At 40.0% G+C, this 22,392-nt stretch overlaps 1 protein-coding gene and 1 long non-coding RNA gene across 7 annotated transcripts in view; both read left to right on the forward strand.

Moving 5' to 3' along the window:
• The first annotated feature begins 4,763 nt into the window (after positions 1-4,763).
• LOC145420105 (uncharacterized) lies at positions 4,764-5,523 on the forward strand. Its single transcript, XR_013901388.1, has 3 exons — positions 4,764-4,896; positions 4,980-5,094; positions 5,422-5,523. It is a non-coding gene; the product is annotated as an uncharacterized LOC145420105 (long non-coding RNA).
• Positions 5,524-15,737: 10,214 nt separating this feature from the next.
• The window catches only part of LOC113035904 (von Willebrand factor A domain-containing protein 5A-like), a 30,289-nt gene continuing 23,634 nt past the window's right edge, over positions 15,738-22,392 (forward strand). For 4 of the 6 annotated variants that reach the window (XR_013901551.1, XR_013901552.1, XM_080289292.1 and 1 more), the window contains exons 1-9: positions 15,742-15,862; positions 16,286-16,472; positions 16,636-16,683; positions 16,847-17,049; positions 17,139-17,361; positions 17,675-17,841; positions 17,925-18,039; positions 21,990-22,165; positions 22,246-22,334. Coding sequence is in view for 4 of the 6 variants with exons in the window: in XM_080289292.1 (XP_080145418.1) it covers positions 16,442-16,472; positions 16,636-16,683; positions 16,847-17,049; positions 17,139-17,361; positions 17,675-17,841; positions 17,925-18,039; positions 21,990-22,165; positions 22,246-22,334 (1,052 nt within the window). In the remaining 2 variants the exon portion in view is untranslated. Of the gene's footprint in view, positions 15,863-16,285; positions 16,473-16,635; positions 16,684-16,846; positions 17,050-17,138; positions 17,362-17,674; positions 17,842-17,924; positions 18,040-21,989; positions 22,166-22,245; positions 22,335-22,392 lie in introns of all 6 variants that reach the window. The other 2 variants (XM_080289293.1, XM_080289295.1) reach the window with 2 other exon arrangements.

Genomic DNA, 22,392 nt, shown 5'->3' on the forward strand with positions numbered 1-22,392 from the left:
CCGTTCTCCTCCCAGCCACCAGCTCATTTACATATTCACACACCGTCTAAAAATAGCTCGCAGCGCTGCAGCTGCGCTCTCGTCAACACAAAGGGTTACACAAAGCTCAGACAAAATTCTATTATTTTATATTACAAAAGACGTCTTGTATTTACAATCACTGACAGGCCTGACAGATTCAGCACCTAACAAATTTCGACAAATTTAATATAACGAGTAATCAATTAACCAGTATCTGTTTCCTCCAGAACAGCCTATGGCCTGATTTCTAAAGAACCTAAACAATTTCGACAAATTTAACCATAACGGGTCCAACCGAAGAAAGTTAACTTTTTTGTAATCAATTAACCAGTATCTGTTTCCTCCAGAACAGCCTATGGCCTGATTTCTAAAATCCCTAACTCAATTTAACTTTGTCCAAACAAGCACATGACACCGTTTAAAACGGTGAGGAGACTCGGTAACTCCTAGCTTGATTCCGGGATGCCCTGTACCCCACAGTTAAGCCAAACTGAACTATCCCTGTTCGCCGACAGGTCAAAGCCGCGCGTCCACGACTAGGAGGGAGCGTAACCTCCGGGCTATGTGCTTCCTAGCATCTTCCAGTGCCGTCCTATAATAATTTTCACCTAACCGATTTTGACAAATTTTAACATGCCAATTAAACAGTATCTGTTACCTCCAGAACAGTTTCTGACCTAATTTGTAAAACTATTAACCAGTCTCTGTTTCCTCCAGAACAGTTTCTGTCCTAATTTCCCTACCAAACTACCTGAGCAGTATCTGTTACCTCCAGAACAGTTTCTGACCCAATTTCTAAAACAACACTGTTTCCTCCAGAACAGTTTCTGACCTAATTTCAAGTTCATTAAATATTCTTAAGCAACTTTAACTGCATAACACACGGTGATTCTCATCAAAATCAAAACAGACACCCACCAGCAACGTCAGTGAGTAAACTTTTAATTTAATGCAGCCCAATTTGGCACAATTTGGGAATCAACTCAACAGGCAGTGCCTTACCTTTAGAAGCACCCGCGGAGCTCACTCACATCAGATCCCTGGTCCGTGCCTGTCCGCTCGACCACCTCAGACCGTCCACACTTCACACTTCCACCCCAATACCACAGGACGAGCCCCCAAAATGTTACGAGTTCAAAATATTGGGGATGGACACCATAGGAAAAACCCACAATAACAACACTGGTCCGGTCGGGTTGAGTCAAACGATGATTTAATGATCACACACGTGGGAGATGGACACTGTATGCAGACAGCCTCAGATCTCTCTTCAAAAAACACATCACCATAGTTTTGTAAAATCAGGGTATTAGAACGCCCCTTCATGCGTAGTGACAGGTGTAAAACAATCAATGTTGACAATTTTATTTAACACAAAGAATAACATTGTCTCCTTCCCGAGGGCAGACGCTGACTGCCCCCCGTCTCCTGGAACCGTCTGTACCCTGCTAAGACACAACATGGCAGCTACAAGGACTCTTTCATTTGTTAAGACCATCAGTGTGTATTGCTCTAAGTCAAGCATATAATATTAAATGAATATTGCTGGATCAGCTACTTCTACTTAAAACATATTAGAACATGACTAAGCACAAAATCACCAAGAATAACATCTTATAAGTGCTGTGTAAGCGCGTGCGGCCTTCCAAGCTCAAAGCCTTTGCCCTCCATAGATCAGCTTTTAACCTTTAATCAACTTGAGCACAACTCTAGAATAAGCAACAAACTGCAATGTGTATAGAATGATCATGGTTAAATCTGCAATGGAAAATCATGTTATTATTCTGGTACCTGTAAGGAAAAAGATCAAACTAAAGTTATAACAATCACTGTAATGCAAAGGATAATGTAAAGTCAAAAACTTCAATTTATGTTTAATGCAAAGCTGATTATATACTTCTAATGAACTAATAATGCCATATTAAAATATTAAATGATAATGAGAAAAACATCCCCTCCTTATTTTACACACTCTATTAAGAACATGTTGCTTTTTGGTCAATGTGACGGACCAAAAAGCAACAAAGTTATTGTACCCAATTGATCCCTATGAGCGACCGTGGAGAGGAAAAACTCCCTTTTAACAGGAAGAAACCTCTGGCAGAACCAGGCTCAGGGAGGGCGGCCATCTGCCTCGACCGGTTGGTGGATAAGTGAGTGTTTTTTGTGCATTTTAAATATTTAATTACTGTGAATGTTATATTAAATATTTAAATGACATATATACTTACCTGAAGCAGACGTGATGTGGGAAATTTCTGAAAATACCACACAGAAATGAGCAGCCTTCAAAGTGGTTTATTAATTTGAAGGCTGCTCATGTATGCTGTGTGGCTTACCTGTGTCTGTTATTTCTGAAATACGTCTCTGAGTCTTCTTTCCACCTCCCAGCGGGATTTATCCGAGACGCTTTCTTCCCACATCTTTCTGAATTTCCTCTGTTTGACCAGGTCTTTTAGGATGGCCTTTCCATGAGCTCTGCAGAGAGAAGCATTTTTAATCAGCACTTTAGTTTCTAAGTAAATGCAGAGAATTTATCAAAAGAAAGTCAAAATAGAAATATCAGCCTATAATTGTTAAAAGTTCACACTGACCTGACTTCAGAGGAAGCATCCTGACACAGTTCACTGACAGCCAACAGGAAGCATTTGGTGAAAATCCGTCCTGCAGACAGAACTTTCTCTGCTTCCATGAATTTATTGATTATAAGGAGCCCCAGTGCGGCACCAGCTCTCACGAGAACGCTCTTATGTCTGAGGAAGGAAACACAGACAAATCCACTCAGTGTGTTTGATTTTCACCTGATCTGATTGTGATGCTGGGGTCACAGATACTCTTCACAGGTGTGAACTTACTTCAAACCCATAGTCACCAGGCTGTTTAGAAAGCGACTCGGGCTGCAACCGTGAACCAGAGCGGTCAGAGCTTCCTTGGCATGCTGCTGAATGAGCATATTGGCATTTGCCCTTGCAAACACCTGGAGTAAACTCTCACAGGTCCATTCAGCTTCTTTGTCCATCCTCTCTCTGAGGTGTACACAAAAATATATTACGGTGTCCAGTGCCGCACAGGACACAAGAGCGATTGTTTTTAATCTAAAGAATCAGAGGAAATTTCAGCAGTTAGAAATCAAACTTGTTACAAAGATGCATGAGACAGGGCACGCTTGCAAACATGGACAGAAGAGGGTGGCATAAAGACAGATGTAGAGAAAAACAGCTGGTATACCTCTTGTGTCACCCCCAAGCAAACTCTACGGAGGTTTAACTCCAACTCCTCTTGGTGATGCCGCACCAGGGTGCGGATGTATCGCAACCCCTCTTTCTTTTTCTTCCTGTAGGAACATCAAATAGTTTTAAAACTCACATCCTCACATTAAATTGAAAATAATTAATGATAACAGTAGAAAATCATTTTACCAGTCGCCCTGACTCAGCAAGCTGAGGCTCAGCCGGAGAGTCTCTGAAGGATCAGAGACTGGCTGAAGCTCCTCCCCTAACTTTTCGTCAATTGACAGGAGGTACCCCATGATAAGCCCTTTAAAGTCCACCTCTGGAGGGTGTCTAACAACCCTTCGAGGTTTCCTTTGTTCTGGAGCTGGAGTTTGAGGAGGAGCTGGAGCTGGAGGAGGAGCTGGAGTTCGAGCAGGGGCTGGAGCTCCAGGAGGAGCTGGAGCTCGGGAAGGAATTAGCCTCCAACGAGCTGCAATAGTTTGGGGCAGAGAGGCATCCACATTTTTTAAAATTGTTTGCTCCAATGCCTCAAACATATGTTGGGCTGTCACCAGCCTCACAACACCAGCAACTTCTTTGTCTGCACAGATTAGATCATGAAATATTTATTACTCACATTTCTGTTTGTTTGCAGCTGAAAATGAACAAGACTAAAGTGCACTTTAAAGGGGAGAGCAAACCATGTATGTCTATAAGTGTTTTTATTTAATTACATTTTTCAAGTTTTCAATTCATCATAATCAGTCTTAATTAACCATTTACCAAAATTTGTATTCAAATAAAACCAAATCACAGCCTGGATAAAAAGTGAAGCTGAAATGTCAAACTTTTGACCTCTATAGATATTTTACCATGGCAACACCTTAACATTCAATGTGTTTTAGCAATGTGTAAACTCTGGTTGGAGGGTTTATCTCTCACACAACAGCTGATTAAAAGTCTGAAGAGTTTAAATGTCTGACATTCTGACTCATCATTACGTCGATTTAAGAACTGACCTGTTTCTCTGTAGCTTTTTAACCTCACTGGAATCTGACTTCTCCTGTGAGGACGAGAAGATGATGTGGTATGTGACTTTTGTTGCCATGATGCCAGGTCTCTCTTGGAAATGAGATTTTTAATCTCAATGAGATTTTTTTTACCTGGATAAATAAAGGATTAATAAAAAAAGAGTGTCTTTCTCTCCATCTTCAAGCTGGCCAAACGTCATGACTTTATATCAGTAAATGGTTTTAACTAATTAAGAAAATGTTATGTGGAGTTTCCCTTATTTTTTCCAAAAAGTTAGATCATAAAGAGGTTTATAATTACTTAACACTCACTAACTCGCGCTGACATAAAATCTTATATCACTTTAAAGGTTTGTTTAAAAAAGAGAGAGGCAAAAATGATGTTTTCCTCATTATACTGATATTTGTCATTATACCATCCATAGATCATAAAAGTCAAGAGCATATTTACAAAAACAAACATATTCCTTTTCTGTCACTTTTTATGGTTTTAAACTAAAATAGCTGTAAAATAGTTTTGGTTGTCCAGTGATGTTTCTTCTGTCTCCTCTCCTCGTCCAATCCATAAAGTAGAGTCCAACTGCTCCCTGGACCCTCTGCAGTACCTCAACACTGATCAAACCCAGGCCACGGTAGGTAGAGTGCTGATGTGTCTGCTGTGTGTGGTTGTTACTTGTTGCTGAGGAATAAATATGAATGTGTTTGTGGTGTGCAGGTCAAGCTGGCTGCAGGACACAAGTTTGACAGAGATGTTGAACTGCTGATTTATTACAAAGACGCCCACCAGCCCACTGCTGTGGTGGAGGCAGGACAGGCCTCTGCTGAGCCGGGTGAGTGAAAAATAAGTGAAGTCATTAGTTTGCAAATAAAAATTCAAGATCCCAGTTCTTCAACCTGGAATTTAATTGTATTGGAATATATTGGAAACTGTAAACTTGACATTTTTCTGTCCTTTTCATGTCTCTGATGTGTTCAATGGCTTCATGTGGAGAGTTTGTGTTGGTAGTGAATCAATCTGAAAATATGAGTAATACTCGCACCAGCAGTGCCAGAGTATTCATAAAGTGGTGTTAGAGTTACAAAATATTTCCTCAAATCTTTCCTCAAATCGTTCCTCTCACACAGTGGCCTCACCATCTTTTCCCTCTTCCCTTCAGGACAGTCCTCTGCTCCTGTTGAAGAGTTTACCAATGGGCTGCTATTCAAACATTTTACAGTTTGGGGTCTCGTTGTGAACACATCTTCCCGTGAGTTGTATTCATGTGATCTCAGTGACTTAAAGTGATATCACTGTAAAACACCATGTTGCCTTTGGATGCTTCTGCAAAACTCCAGGTTATGTTTGATTTACTTGCTAAAACAGATTACTGAAAGCATACTTGTATACCTGCCAAAGAGTTGAGCTTTTGCTTGTGTAGATGAAAAAACTCTCCTCTCTAGCTGTTTGTCTTTACTGATGGAGAGGTGGGGAACACCAAAGAAGTGATTGAGAATTCAGGTTCTCACAGGTAAAACAACAAAAAGATGATGACATGTGCTGCGTACCAAACCTGTGTGTCTTAAAAACAGCTGTTGTATTGCAGGTGTTTCTCTTTTGGGATTGGGGAAGGGGCCAGCTCTGCTCTCATCAATGGGATGGCCAAGGAAGGAGGAGGTCACGCTCAGTTCATCACAGGGACTGACAGGATGCAACCAAAAGTAAGACAATGAGTCATAACAATTATCATGAAAAGGCAAGATGATATTAGTATTTGAACAGATGACATAAATTCCAAAAACATAAATGTATATTTTTTCAGGGTTTTTCATTATTTTTCAGGTGATGCAGTCGCTGCAGTTTGCTCTGCAGCTGACTGTGGTCGACATCTCAGTCATATTGGATTTACCAAAGGAAGTGTCTGTCACTGTCCTCTCTCCACTAATCACAACACTTTTCCAGGGTCAGAGGTCACTGATTTATGCCGAGCTCACTAGGACAGGTAGGAGCAGCCTCTCATGTTGTTGGCAAACTAGATCAATCTGCTGGGACATCTGATTTTAGGACAATCACTTGCTTTTCCAAAGGACACTGACAACCAGACATAAGATGCCACAGCCCTGGCCCACGGTACATGAATCACAATGTGTTACTTCAGAGGTGTGATGTTTTCAGGGGTTTTTTTTTCTGCGCTGCAGAAAATTGTAAAACTACTGTGAACTTGGTGGATCTGTCCAGATCTTTGACTGGAAACTATTTCTATGAATGAGTGGTTTAAAATGTGTAAGTGAAAAGCTGCCATATTTCAGGTCCCAAAGTCAAACGAACACTGAGGGATCACTGAGAGCTAAAAATGGTCTAACTTCTTTCATCTTTAATAAAATGATCAGCGTTGCTGTTTTACCGGGTTTAACAATTAAGTTTAACATCCAGGCATCCATGAAAACAGAGTTTATTCAATTTAACTGAGTTAGAGTTTTGCAGTAAGTTAGCTCGCTAGTTTCCACCTAAACATGATCATCATAAGCAGTGTTACCAGTTCATACACTGGTTTATCATCTAGACTTTTTGTCTCATGCAGCACCATGATCAGGTCCAGTTTTTATTTCATCTTTGATTTTTCAGCTGCTGTGCCTGAGCAGCCTCCCAGAGACCCTTTGTTGCAGTTAGTCTTCCTCCAGAAGCCATCTGGCTGCTTGATCCAGCTCTGGCTGCTGCACCGGGAAAGAGCAGTGAGGAGGTGGATTGATAAATGAAATTCATAACAAAAATTCATAATGGACTTTTTCCATTTAGGAATAATAAAAATTTCTTTTTAATTGCTATTAACTGACAGTCAGATAACCAGCTTTTAAAAACATATTCATAAACACTTTGCAGTCAACAAAATTTGCACAGAGGTTATAGATGAAATAAAAAGTATCACGTGTTTTCTAGGTGTGTTTATGACTCTGTTATTGTACATATTCTGTGTTATACATCATAATCATTCCAGTCTCTCTCTTTTTTTTTTTACTGTTTTAATCTTTATAAAACTCTTATTTATTTATTTATTTTTGTGATTTCTGCTGCCCTATTGGTCTGGTCTCTCTTGAAAATCTGAAAATGTGATATTCATAATAAAAGGATTTAAAAGTTTACTGCCAAAAAATTATTAAACTTCATAACAGAAATGTGCTAACTGGCTTGAAATAGATTGAAACTGTTATGAGATTGCTTCAGGGAGCAGACATGACACCGTCTTTTAGGTTTCGTCATCACTTTGTATTATGCGCACAACACCACCCTCCTCTGGCTTCCACGTGAACTGCACCTTAAACATCAACTGTTTACAAATGTCATGACACAAACAAACGTTTCAATACCGTAAATCACTTTTTGGACTGCGATCACTTTTTGGCACAACATCGGCTCTGATAACATTTAAAGCGCATTGAAAAACTATTCTTTAATGCTAAAAATCCATTATCAATTGTAATTATTTATTTATTAATTTAAATTTCAGATATCGATCTTCATTTTTGTAAACTGGTGAATTAATGATTTTTTTAAAGAATTAAAACGACAAAGTTTGGCAACATATTTTTTATAAAGGATGAATAAAACAGTAAAACAAAATGAGAAATATACATATTTTTGAAAAAGCTATGATAATTAGACGAACTTTATTTTAAATAAATAAAATTGATTTTCGGTGCCACTGGGAGTCATGGTGATGATGACGTGTTTGAGTGCAGGTATAAAAGCAGGAGGCAAAATTGGAATTCGGGTTTCACGTTTGAGCGCAAACAGGAGCTTTTTCCCACTAGTGCTGTGAAAACTCGGATTTTTCAAACTACAGCCAACGTTTGAAAATCTTCAAGAAGGATTTGCAAAATGACTTCTACAAACTTCAGTCGCGAGATGCACCTGCTCTCCCTTTTCATTGACGAGGTGATAGATCAATGCTATGGTGAGTGCAGCAGGCTAATATGTCAGAGTGCTAGCAAACAAATACAACTTAGATTTTTGTCTTTTATTGTTTGGAAGTAGGACTTCATGAGTGTTAACGTTTAGGATGAGATGTTTCATACTTGAGTAACATCAATTTTAACATGTGCCAGTACACTATAAAGATGGCGCCATGTTTTTTTTTAAATTGCTGGAAAAAAAACCCAATTGAATGCACGCGCCCTGGAAACGACGTAAAGCGTTGGAGGACGTTGACGTCAGCGCGCGGCCGTTTTTGCATGTAGAGGGTTTGAGTCGACATGTTTGGGCTGCTGGCGCTGAGTTATACCTGAAAGTTTCATAGATTGTGAATTTTATAAAGCTGGAGAATGGAGTTTTAAAAGTTCACAGAGTCGCTGGATGAGTTTGAGATTGAAACAGTGTGTGCCTGCAATGAGGTGGTGGAAGGTTTCTCACCTAAATGTAGCTGCTTTATTCTCAAAATATCGGTGCTCAACTAATATGAAGATATTGCTCCTTAATGTGAATGCGTATTAAAACCTCAGTGAAAGTCCATGCAGCCTTACACCGCATGAAAACTTTTACCAAAAAAGGTGAAGGCTTTCATAAACAATGAGTTCTGCTGGGAGCTTCTTACTGTTTGTGTGTGGAAGAGCTTATGATGATGTAAAGCCATGTCTGGACAATTTAAATTCAGGCTTTAATTTGTGTGATCACATGATTAACGTACACGCATGCTTTGCTTTCTCGTAGCTGAGCTGGTGAGTCCAATCACTGCTCCTCAGATGGTCGTCATTAACTTGAGGAACCGTGAACTGAGCAGCAGCCAACTGGACTCCATGTCCCACCTGGTCCTCACTCTTTACCATAACCTGGTGACGGGGTCCAAGGACTTTCCTTACATACCTTTTAAAGGATTGTTCCACCGGGACCAGGTGACGACACCATTTGTCCATGTGAGGCAGAGCCAGAGAGAGAACACCACTCCTTCTCCTCCTACGGACTCACCAGCTGGCATGATGCTGCCGCCTGCGGGCTCCAGCTCTCATCCACGCTTCCTGACTCCAGTTCTTCCAGAGAAAGCGGATCTTGCTGTGCTGAAGGCAGATCGGAGGAACTGTGTCGGCACCTTGACTGTCGACGGCCTCCTCGTCACCAGAGTCATCTCCACTGTTTACCGAACAGAGGACACTGAGATGACGAACCGCTGGAGAATAACAGACTACAGCGCGGACGGCAGAGTTCTCACTTCGGTGCTCTGCCGTTTTCTAAATATGTCGGCAAAGCGTGCTAAGAGGAAGGCTCCGGAGGAAGAGATCAGCATCCGGAGCCCGACTCCAGCAAGGAAGCGCTTGAGATTATAATATACAGTGAAGCATGTCGAACGTCAGCAAGCCTGAACAAAGTGGTAAGTAGTAAATAGTGCTTAAGGTTGTTTCTAAAATAATGTCCTAAAGTATTTGAAAATCGTCGAGGTTTTAACTTCTATTCTTTCTTTTCTGCCTCTTGTTTCTAAAAGTCAGGAAAAAGAGTCACGCTGCGAAGAAACTCCACACAGAAGATTTTCCCTCAGTAAAATGGTAAATATATTCATCTTGTTATGACGTTTGCTCACAATAACCAGGAGTGTTCCTGTGTTTCTGAAGTGATTCACTCTCATTTGGTGTTATTTGATCCAAAGACAACTGAGGGTCTTCAGAGCAGCGTGAACGGCCGTCACCTGAGAGAAGACAGTCCTGGCACCTTTGTGGTTCCCTCCAGGTACTCCAGCTTCATCCCACAGTCCAGAGAGATGCAGTTAGGTTGAATGTGAGTGTGAATAGTTGTCTGTTTCTGTGTTAGACTGACCTGTCCAGGTTGTACTCCTGCCTCTGGCCCCATAACAGCTGGGATGGCTCCAATCTTGAATTGGATAAGCTGAAGAAATGGATGGAAGGATGATCCAAAGAGAAACATCAAAGGCCCTCTCACAAAAAAAAGATAAGAACTCATTTTACACATTGTTGAAACATCCTGAAAGTTATTTGTTCTGTTTAGAAACTTGTTGAACTGTTGTTTCGACTTGTTGTTCATTTCTTATTCGGTTCAGCTGTGTTTCTATGTGTCCTTAGTTCCCATAATCAGCCTCCTGTGTGTAAATATTGTGTCAGTCTCCCTTTGTCCCTTGTCAGAGTGTTAATCTCCGTCCCCTCGTGTTTCCTTGCCTCAGTAGTTCTGTTTCCTATAGTTTTCCCCCAGTATAGGTTTTGGTTTGACTTTTTCAGTTCCCTTTGTCAGTCTTTGTATTTAGTATTTCTTCATCAGTCTCATCACTTTCCTCTGCAGAGAGAAAACAATAAAAAGACCTGAAGAGGTCTTTTTATTGTTTTCACCAAATAACACCAAATGAGAGTGAATCACTTCAGAACAACAGGAACACTCCTGGTTATTGTGAGCAAACGTCATAACAAGATGAATATATTTACCATTTTACTGAGGGAACATCTTCTGTGTGGAGTTTCTTCTCATCTTGGCTCTTTTTCCTGACATTTAGAAACAAGAGGCAGAAAAGAAAGAATAAAAGTTAAAACCTCAACGATTTTTTAATGTTTGGGATATTTTAGAAACAACCGTAAACACTATTTACTACTTACCACTTTGTTCAGTCTTGCTGACGTTCACTCTCCTCATCTTCTCTCTAAAGGAAGATGCAAACGCTCTCATTGTGAAAGATAAGTATACATCCATCTAACCTGCGACTCTGTCACAACTCTGATCAGCAATTCTTTCAGGTTTGTCTGTTTTGATGATGCTATTAATTGTTATTATCCTTTATCCAGGTAACTTTCAGAGAGGAGCGAAGCCAGCGTGCTCTGTAAACTCTCATTAAAAAAAAGATAAGTACATATTGATTTTATATTATTATGACAGCTCCTCCTCAGTGAACACTTCCTCTAGTTGCTGAAATCATTTACTAATTTTTTTCTTCCCATTTGTCTTTTGTTTTTCAGAGAAAACAGAGAGGAGACAAGGTGACATTAAGACCTAAGACAGGACGGATTGAACCCTTTCTCGTAAAAAGATAAGTATTCACTCTGCTTTTAATCAGAATATTGATAAATATCTAAAATTCTGCTCACCTGGTTGATAAAGTTACTAAAACGATTCCCTCTTTACTGTCATTTGTCCTTTAGAGAGAAGATGAGGAGAGTGAACGTCAGCAAGAATGAACAAAGTGGTAAGTAGTAAATAGTGTTTACGGTTGTTTCTAAAATATCCCAAACATTAAAAAATCGTTGAGGTTTTAACTTTTATTCTTTCTTTTCTGCCTCTTGTTTCTAAATGTCAGGAAAAAGAGCCAAGATGAGAAGAAACTCCACACAGAAGATGTTCCCTCAGTAAAATGGTAAATATATTCATCTTGTTATGACGTTTGCTCACAATAACCAGGAGTGTTCCTGTTGTTCTGAAGTGATTCACTCTCATTTGGTGTTATTTGGTGTTTGTCTTTGAAAGGAGAGGAGCAGCAACGACACTGGGAGACAAACAACAGGATGATCCAAAGACAACTGAGGGTCTTCAGAGCAGCGTGAACGGCCGTCACCTGAGAGAAGACAGTCCTGGCGCCTTTGTGGTTCCCTCCAGGTACTCCAGCTTCATCCCACAGTCCAGAGAGATGCAGTTAGGTTGAATGTGAGTGTGAATAGTTGTCTGTTTCTCTGTGTTAGACTGACCTGTCCAGGTTGTACTCCTGCCTCTGGCCCCATAACAGCTGGGATGGCTCCAATCTTGAATTGGATAAGCTGAAGAAATGGATGGAAGGATGATCCAAAGAGAAACATCAAAGGCCCTCTCACCAGATTTCATTTATTAAATTTGTCTTTACTGAACGATTTCTGGTGTGTATTTGCATTGATACTCAGACAACAGCTCCTCTTTCTGTTTGTGCTGGAAGATTCAGGCAAACACATATTACATATATAGATTGTTATGATATGACTCAGTTTCACATTTAGTGCTATATGAGAATGATAAGGTCCAGTTTAATAGTATTGCTAGTGTCTAATGAAATGAACACGTGATTTTCAGATCCAGCAAAGTGAATATTTTTCACTGTGGATAAATTACATGGAAACGTTTAAAGAGTCATCAGCTATGTCACTACAAAGATGATGTGATTAAAGGTTCTCATACATGCAGGTCAGAAGTTTTGCTCCATCCTGGATGTTAAATGCTGATCAATGTTTACACATATCTGCACATTTCTAACAGCTCATTTCACAGGTCATCAGTCTCCTGACTGCATATGCAGAGTTTTATCATCACGTGTTCATGGCAGACAAACATAATTATGAATTCTTGTTTTAGTTCCATTCAGTCACTCAACATCAGGTGTCTGCTTGTCCTGAGCTGTGAGAACTACAGTGAGTTGCTTTCCTCTTTAGCTTAGTATTAATAAACCAGGTCGTAGGTGGGCACCTGCATCAAGGAGTCAAGAAGCATATTTTACTGTTTAATGGTGAAAATAATGGATTGTTGTTCATTTGTTTAATGGAAAGACTGAAAGCGTGGCCTGGTGTTGACTTACACTTATTCAAAGTGATGAAGTACTAACATATACTAAAAGTCACAGCCTGAAACACGTCAACTGCTTTATTATTTCTGGTTTTAAATAAACTGTAAGAGCAATGTGCAACAACAAAGAAAAAATCCCTTAAATAAAACAGTACCTAGTTCATATGTTTTAAGTTCTAACTACTAAATAAAACACAAAAAATATCAGAGAAATGCTTCAGTACTGTAAATTCATAGAGGTAGGTGCAATAAGGGAACATGATTTGTAAATCAGTCGAATAATTAAGTAGAATAATTTGTTCTGAAAACTGTAAAACTGTGTAAACTCTTTGGTAAAAACAGGAAGAACTACATTTGAAAATGAATGATTGGAATCCAAACATTTGACTTTTGTTTTTCCTCAATACTCCATCCTCCTCTTAACATTTTTGTTTTCCAGCTTTTTTAGAGGGAAAATCATTTATTACATCACTGCAAGAAATCTGATGGCCAACTTTGTTATTAATACTTGTTACTGTCGGTCCACTCAGTCTTTCTTGTGCCGTGGAAGGTCTGTGGTAGTTGTTTAAGTACACAGTGAAGGGCAGATGATGCTGCCGTCTCCCTGTCTGCTGTGTCCTCTCATCTACAGAAGTCTGGACTCGTGAGCGAACGTGCCAAATAAGAACTAGCAAGTATGCATGTACGATCTCTTTACTTGGTACTGAGAGATGCCATCTAAAGGAATCGACTCTGGACTAAAGCAGCGTTTTAACCGTTTCATTGTTAGCCCCGCCCCCTAACTCTGATGGGTGAGGTTGACGGATGAAATAAATTCATCATCATCATCACAGTAAACATGGAAAAAAATAATAATTAATTTTTCCTAAAAATGAATGAGTTGGTTTTAAATGAATTAACATTTTAATTATATATAATATAATAACTCAACATTTTTCTGGTTAGGTTCATTTGGACATCGAGCAGTAATAGGCTTCTTCACCACATCTAAAGGAGAATCACACTTTTGGCATAGAGGGAACCTTAACAGGTCTCCTGGCACTGCCATTTCTTGCCATTAAGTAATCTTTGCCATCACTGTTATTTTCTTTAACATTTTTAGTTCTGAGCGAGCTCTCAGTAGCTTAGGCAACTCATTTTTCTTATTTTGAAGTTTAACATTTTCTTCTTGTCTCTGTTTTAACGCTGCACTAAGCTCACTGACAGGAGGAGGATTCTTGGACCTTTGGCTCAGTTTCTACTTGCTTTGCAACCTCATCCACTCTCCTTTCAAGCTTAGATGCCTCGCTCTGTTTTGTAGTCTGTATTGGAACAGGCTCACATCAAAAATGGAGTGGGCATGTACAGCTGCTTTTGTAGAATGTTACGCAGAGAGGTGTCGTGAGGGAAACATCAGAACTGGTATGGCTGGAGGGCTAGGCACCAGCGCAGTATGCTCGCATTTTGATGTTGCTTGGAGTGCATCCACACCAGGGGTCTGTGATCTGTCTGAAGAATAAATTCTCTTCCAAGGAAATAATATTTCAACGAATCAATTGTCCACTTGATTGCCAGTCCTTTTTCTACTGTTGAATATTTTGTCTCCCTGTCAAACAGCTTTTTACTTAAGAAAAGCTTCACCAGCTTCTCCCTGAGCCAGTACTGCTCCAAGTCCAACATTAGAGGCATTTACCAACAAATGGTTTGGAAAAATCAGGGCTTTGCAAAACAGGGGCTTCAGAAATCTGCCTTTTTAAAGATTGGAAGGCATGTTCACAGTCATCATTCCACATCACTTTAGAAGTGTTTTCTCGTGAGATCTGTAAGAGGGGCTGCCAAGGTTGAGAAATGGGGAATAAACCTCCGAATAAACCTCTGTGCTTTTGCAGCGTTTTTCTTTTTGCAAGTGTTTTCTGAAGTTGCAGTCCGTTTGGCCTCTCAGGGCCACCGTAGAATACTCATAATACACAGTAAAGATTGGACAGCTACTGTGTGTGTGCGTGCCCATTCTTTTTCTCTGCCACTAGATGGTGATGATGTTCATACTTTGTGACTTTTGACTTGTTTCACAAACCAAAGCCAATTTCAGGAGTCATTCCACTTTCTTCAGTTCAGGAGGCTCATGAGACAGTGAAAGGAACCAAACACTTAATATAACAGGTTCATTCCAGCTTCTAGGCAGTTTTGGCAATAAAATGCTTGTATTCTGCTAATGTTTGCTGATCGTTCTTTAAAGGTCCCACAACAGCACACGATCCTTCATTTTCTAAAGAATATGTAAAACACAATCTAAAAATGGAACTATATTTACTGTCTCAGCTGCTTTCTAACACTTTCAAACAGCAAGACTTGGTTCACTGCATTTTTGTCTTTAAGAGAAAACATTTAGGGAATAGTGCTGTGTTGACTCGCTCTTGAACACACTATAAACCATCCACTTTCCAAGAATAGCTCAATTTGATCATTTTTCTGCACGAGTCGATAATCTGAAGCACTCATACCTCATATGGACAGATATAACTGAAAAGTTAACCCACAGGAACCTATGCCATCAACAAAATTAAACCATAGCATAAAATAGAAAGAAAAAAACACAGCCTCATATCTTGATATTGCCTGTTCTATCAGATCCAAGACGGGTGCACTATGAAGGAAAAAATATGTATTGATGGGGATAGATTTGGTGTCAGATGAAAGCGATACAGTCCAAAGCTTCAGCTTTAACATAATAGATAATACATCTACCCATCATCATACACTCATCACCAAAAGGAAATGACTGTGATTAGACTGGATGTGACTTGAATGAAAACTGTGTTGCTTGTTCCATTCTGGTAGATGCAGCGTTTTTTTGTTTGTTTGAGAACAGCAAAATACAAATACAGTATAATTTTACAAGTGCGAGAGTTTCCAGCGTTTCAGATACATATATATAAAAAAGAGAGACATCAGAGGCAGCGTAAAGCTCCACCCACTCGGTGCTGTCTTATTAACGAATCGAGCACACCCGCAAGTCTTCCTGTTTCGGGAAAGTCGCTGTGTGGGCCGAAGCGCTTCATGTTTGCAGAATATTCTCCACGTATTTACAAGACAGGACTCCAGTGAAGCGACACAGCTCTTACAGTCTGTTCTTAGAGGTAAGTTCCCAGTGTGCGTTTGTTTAAGCAGCTCAACAGCTCACTGACATGACAACTTTAACATGTATGACAACAATCTGGATGCTGTCACGTGAAGTTGTACGAGCTGTGTTTCTGTTATAAAATGAAATAGATCCATGTGGTGATGAGACATTTGTGCTGTTTTTAAACTCCGACCACAAGAAAGTGAAAGTCATGGTTGGAGGGGCGTGACACTGGTCGCACTGTCAGCCGTATCCATAAGAATAATAGTGATCATCACTATCACCACCATCACCAGCACTATGTCCAATCTAGTACCTATCTAGCAGTCTAGCATTATCAGGGACTACAACATCTAGTCCTTTTACTGAATCAGAATTACTACTAACGAGACTAATCCATCGATCCGTCCATCTCTTCTCTCTCGCGTATCCAATTCAGATTATGACACCTCGCAGGTTTGTCGCAGGGCTGCAGATAATCACTGACACTGACTAACCTAACCCCACTAACTGGTTGTCTTCTTGTGGGACGAAGCTGTTGAGAACCCACGCAGACAGGAGAGAATGCAAACTCAATCACAAGGGCCCTGGCCAGATGGTGGATTCAAACCTAGGACATTCTTCCTGTGAGGATAGTAGTAATAATAGTAATAATATTATTATATGAATAGTAAAGATAACCACATTCATTGATGTGATTACATTATCTGATGAGTTTCACAGGCAAGATTGTACAGCAGCTATAAAAGTGTTTGCATCACCATTTCCTTAAATGTTTTTGTTTCACAGGTGCGATGATGAACTGTTGTGGTCTGCTAACATTCGAGAAAGAACCAGGTACTGATAGAAAATAAAGAGACTGTATTCACCAGAACCTCACTTCATTATTAAAATCTTCATGTATGCTTATTTCTTATAACAGTTTCATGTGGCTAAAATGTAACATTTTTCACTAGAATATATGGGCTGTGTTTGTATCACAATTCTGTTTGTCTGTCAGTTCCTCTGAAGAGCATTGAGGTGGAGCTGGAGGTGAGGGACCATGTGGCTACAGTGGTCTCCACTCTGAACTACGAGAACAAGGAGGACAAACCATTAGAGGCTGTTTTTGTCTTCCCTCTGCCTGGAGATGCTGCTGTCTGTCATTTCAGCGCTCAGATTGGACAGACGCAGATTGTAGCTGAGGTGAAGGAGAAACAGAAGGTGAGCTGGACAGTAAATATAACCTGATTATAAGTGAGCTTCAAAATAAACGCAGTGAATGTCACTGACATGCATCACCTGTGCTTCAGGCTCGTGAGGAGTATGATGATGCTCTGAGCTCCGGTCAGCAGGCCTTCCTATTGGAGGAGAGTGATGAGAGTCCAGATATATTCTCTCTGAGTGTGGGCAGTCTGCCTCCAGCAGAGAGCGCCTCCATCAGGTTGGAGTACGTCACTGAGCTGGCTGTGCAGGCTGATGATGGTCTGAGGTTCTGTCTGCCTGCTGTGCTCAACCCTCGATACCAACCTCAGGGTAGGACAACTTCAGAATACTTGGACCAGAAATGCTTCAATGACACTTTTGAAAATGAAAAACCACAACACCAACGAGTCATGGCAGATGGTTGAAACTGGTTCTGTTGGAGGTTTTCTGTTGAAAGTCCGTTTTTCATTCTCACTGTTGCCAAATTATTGCTCATATTGGGTCATGTTGGGGTTTCTCTGTATTATTGAAGCATTTAGAGTATAAAGCACAGGTAACTGTTTTGAGGTTCTTAGTAACGTAAAGGATTTCAGTGTAAGCAGCCTCATTAATTACAGCATATTTTACCCGATGCTGTGTGCAGGTAGTGAAGATGCATTATTCCAGGTGACTTCTGTTCCAGCCTCTCTGGTGCCCTACAGTCTGTCTTTTTCTGCCCGAGTGTCCTCTCCTCGTCCAATCTCTAAAGTAGAGTCCAACTGCTCCCTGGACCCTCTGCAGTACCTCAACACTGATCAAACCCAGGCCACGGTAGGTAGAGTGCTGATGTGTCTGCTGCGTGTGGTTGTTACTTGTTACTGATGAATAAATATGAATGTGTTTGTGGTGTGCAGGTCAAGCTGGCTGCAGGACACAAGTTTGACAGAGATGTTGAACTGCTGATTTATTACAAAGACGCCCACCAGCCCACTGCTGTGGTGGAGGCAGGACAGGCCTCTGCTGAGCTGGGTGAGTAACATTAGTGTTGTTATTAGCTTTTTAGTAAAAAATATCATTATTTTATTCTTCAGCTCAAGAGTTATTGTTGTGATCAGAAATTTACACTTGTTGTGGGTATGAGTGGATTTATTGTCCAGCATAGATCTTTAATGAATTTGGGAAAAAAAAGAATTGTTAAGCTTGCATAAGTTTGAATGTATTTTGGATTTTCTCTAATTCATACATGGTTCAAAGTTTACAGTGGTCTAAAAAAGTGTTTGCCCTCTTCCTGATTTCCCTTTTTAGATCTTTTAGATTGTCACACTTTCAGGTCATCAAACTAATTGAAATATTAGACAAAGACAACAGAAGTAAACAAAAAATATAGTTTCTAAATAAACGTGTTTTATATGAAAGGGAAAAAACCCAAACCTACATTGCCCTGTGTGATAAAGTGATTGACTGACTTTTTAAGGTCATGTCACGGCATCTCAATCAGATTTAGGTCAGGACTTTAACTAAGCCACTCCAAAGTCTTCATTTTTTTTCCTTAAGCCATTCACAGGTGGACTTGCTGTTGTGTTTTGGATCATTGTCCAGTTTGAGGTCACGAACAGATGTCCAGACGTTCTCCTTCAGGATGTTTTAGTAGAATTCATGGTTCCATTTACCACAGTGAGGCTTTGTGTTGTTTTTTGTCAGCAGTGGTTTTCTCCTTGAACTTTCCTGTGAATGCCATTTTAACCTTTTTTTTTTTTTTTTTTTTTTTTAAATTGTTAAATCATGAACTCTGACCTTATTTGAGATATGAGACAACTGTGAATTCAGGAAGGGGACAAACACTCTTTCATACCACTGTACATACAGCTTAAGTACATACAATCACTAAAATATTTTACTGAGTGGTGCTTAAAGTTCTGCGATTTCTTTAAACTTGACAAAGCCACAAAGTTTCTGGGAGAATGTCCTGTGGATAGATGAGACAAAAATTGAACTTTTTGCCAAGGCACATCAGCTCTATGTTCACCGACGGAAAAATGAAGCGTATCAAGAAGAGAACACTGTCCTAACTGTGAAAGATGGGGGAGGCTCGGTTATGTTCTGGGGCTGCTTTGCTGCCTCTGGCACAGGGTGTCTTGAATCTGTGCAGGGTACAATGATATCTCAAGACTATCAATGGATTCTAGGGAGAAATGTGCTGGCCAGTGTCAGAAAGCTTGGTCTCAGTCGCAGGTCATGGGTCTTACAACAGGACAATGACCCAAAAGACACAGCTAAAAACACCCAAGAATGGCTAAGAGGAAAACATTGGACTATTTTAAAGTGGCCTTCTATGAGCCCTGACCTCAATTGAGCATCTTTGGAAGGAGCTGAAACATGCCGTCTGGAAAAGGCGCCCTTCAAACCAGAAACAACTGGAGCCGTTTGCTGATGAGGAGTGGGCCAAAATACCTGCTGAGAGGTGCAGAAGTCTCACTGACAGTTCCAGGAATCGTTTGATTGCAGTGATTGCCTCAAAAGGTTGTTCAACAAAATCTTAAGTTGTGGGCACCATCATTTTTGTAATTAATTCAGCTGAAGCATGGTTGAAAAGCAATGTCTGACTTTCATTGGTTAGGATTTATAGAATTTTTATTTATTATTACTTTTGTCAGATAAAAGTTATTTCTGTGACCATTGTGAGTTTTTTCTTTCATTGACCAAAGGGTACCAACAATTTTGTTCACGTCTGTAGTTACTCTTTCTCATCAAGTTATTTGTTACGTCACCACTCATTGGCCTGACCAATAATCATAACAATGGGGAAAAAATCAAAGAAAAGTCAGTGAAAATCTAAGGAGGAGAATTTTAGATTTGCATAAATGAAACACCTGCAAATTCTAGGTTCAAACAACTACATGTAAAGTTTTTTTTGGATGTGTCACCACTTTAATAAGTTCGAAGAAAGACCCAAACTCTTAATTTTAAGAAATTGGTTGAGATCTTCAGGAACAAGTATCACTAATTCTCAATTGTAACATAAACTAGGGGTGGGCGATATAAACGATATATGATAGAAACGATATAAATTTGGCCAATGATAGAGATTTTGACTATATTACTCTATCAAGATGGCGCATGTTGATGATGTCATCAAGCTGCGCCTGTTTTGGTCGAAACTATCGCAGCGGCTACAACCATTATCATCTGCAAATTATGCCGGGCGACAGTCATAGCAAAGAGATGAAGCACTTTTTAAATATGGGGAAAGCCAAAAACTGCGCTTCCTCCACTTCCGTAACATTGATTCATTAATGTTGAATTCTCTCGCAGCTGTTCTGTTCCCATGTTGTTGCAGTATATTAATAACTAACCTCGTATTGTGGATGAATAATCTCAGTTGTTCTCCTGACTGACGTTTGACCCGTGTATAGCATCCTGCTATGAGATTGTATTTGTCCCTAACCACCAGAATCTCTCACGTTAACTTTTATCGAGTGGATAAAAAGTTGGCCATCCTCCAGCTTCACTGTGCTAATGTTATGCTAACATAGCTGTGTCTCTAGCAATCACGTAGCACAACATTATATACCAGGTAGTCCAACTTCAGTAACCCTACAAACGCCACTGATGTTTAGTTTTCTGTCTTCATTTATGTTGGAAGTGGTAGCAGAGCTGTACATTTTAATTAGTTTCAAAAATCTCTCAGTCAGAACATGGTGTGTCATGTTTAGGTGGAAACTAGCAAGCTAACTTCCTGCTAACTTTTAACTCCGTTAAATTTAATAACTTCTGTTTTCATGGATGCTTGGATGTTAAACTTAATTGTTACACCCGATAAAACAGCAATGCTGTTGATTTAATTAAAGATGAAAGAATTTAGACCGTTTTTAACTCTTAGTATTCGTTTGACTTTGGGACCTGAAGGGACGGAGTTTTGGACCCAGATTACTCCGCGAAGCTCCTCACTAATGCATAATGCTCTGACAATCCATCAAGCAGTGCTGTTTACCAAAGTTGTATTAAAACTTTTTTTAAACAGATTTCTGCACGCCAAAATCGGTCGAGGTCAGTAAGCACAACCAGAATTCATACATAAGGCACACTCTCGATTTTTGAGAAAATTAAAGGATTTTAAGTGTGCTTTATACTGTAGAAAATACGTAATACAGAAGAAAATAATATATCGTGATATATATTGTTACCGCACAAATTACTGCTTCAAATTATATCGCGATATGAATTTCAGGCCATATCGCCCAGCCCTAACATAAACTTTACATTTCTGGAACAAAAATAAAGCCCCTTACATTTGACTTAAATTTGCAAGAGTGAAGGAGAGGCTTTCAAATATAAGAACAATGTACCAGCTGTCAAGCACTGTGGTGGTAACATCATGCTTAAACTGGTCATATCTGAGCCTGTTTGCATAATTTTGACCATGTGTGAATTAGAAAGTCAAAAATAATGTCACCAAAGATGACTGCATTCTCATTTCACCCTCAAACCCCCCCCCCCCCCCCCCCGGGAAGTCAAAAGCCAAATGACAATCATTCACATGATAAGTGAATATAAACCACAACTACAAACATGTTGGTGTCATGTGAAGGCTATGTGCAGGCAGGATAGGAGGAATGATGGACCCAAAGGTTCAGACTTTAAAAACAAAGATTTATTACTAAATGACAAAAACAGAAAATTGGCTAAACTGGGAATACAGAAACTAAACTGGCAGGCAGACGGACAGAACACACAGCATGGGATAATTGAGAAGACACAGGGCTTGCATACACAGAGGGGGCAATCAGGGAATGGAAGACAGGAGGGAGAGACACAGCTGGGACAAAACCAGACACATTAACATAAGACACGGACCTTCAAAGTAAAACAGGAAACCCTGACTGAACTTACAGACACAGACTACCAAGCTGACACTGCAACAGTTGGAGTATATAAAAAATTGTAAACTTGACATTTTTCTGTCCTTTCATGTGTTTCAGGTTCTCTGATGGGTGATCCAGTGGTGATGGTGAGTCTGTACCCTGAGTTCACCCAGTCTGTGATGTCTTCAATGGCTTCATGTGGAGAGTTTGTGTTCTTAGTGGATCGATCTGGAAGTATGGACTGTGCTACCAATAACACTGAGCAGCGGGAATCTCGGATCAGCAGTGCCAGGGTATTTATGATGTGGTGTTAGAGTTATAAAACCTTTCCTCTCACACAGTGGCCTCACCATCTTCTCCCTCTTCCCTGAAGGACACTCTGCTGCTCCTGTTGAAGAGCTTACCAATGGGCTGCTATTTCAACATTTACAGTTTTGGGTCCCGATATGAACACATCTTTTCGTGAGTGATTCAGTCCATAAAACTGTGCTTCAATGATGTCACTTGTGTGTAAAGTGTG

This window comes from Astatotilapia calliptera, chromosome 14 (genome assembly GCF_964374335.1).
Source record: "Astatotilapia calliptera chromosome 14, fAstCal68.1, whole genome shotgun sequence".
In the NCBI taxonomy this organism is placed as follows: Eukaryota; Metazoa; Chordata; class Actinopteri; order Cichliformes; family Cichlidae; genus Astatotilapia; species Astatotilapia calliptera.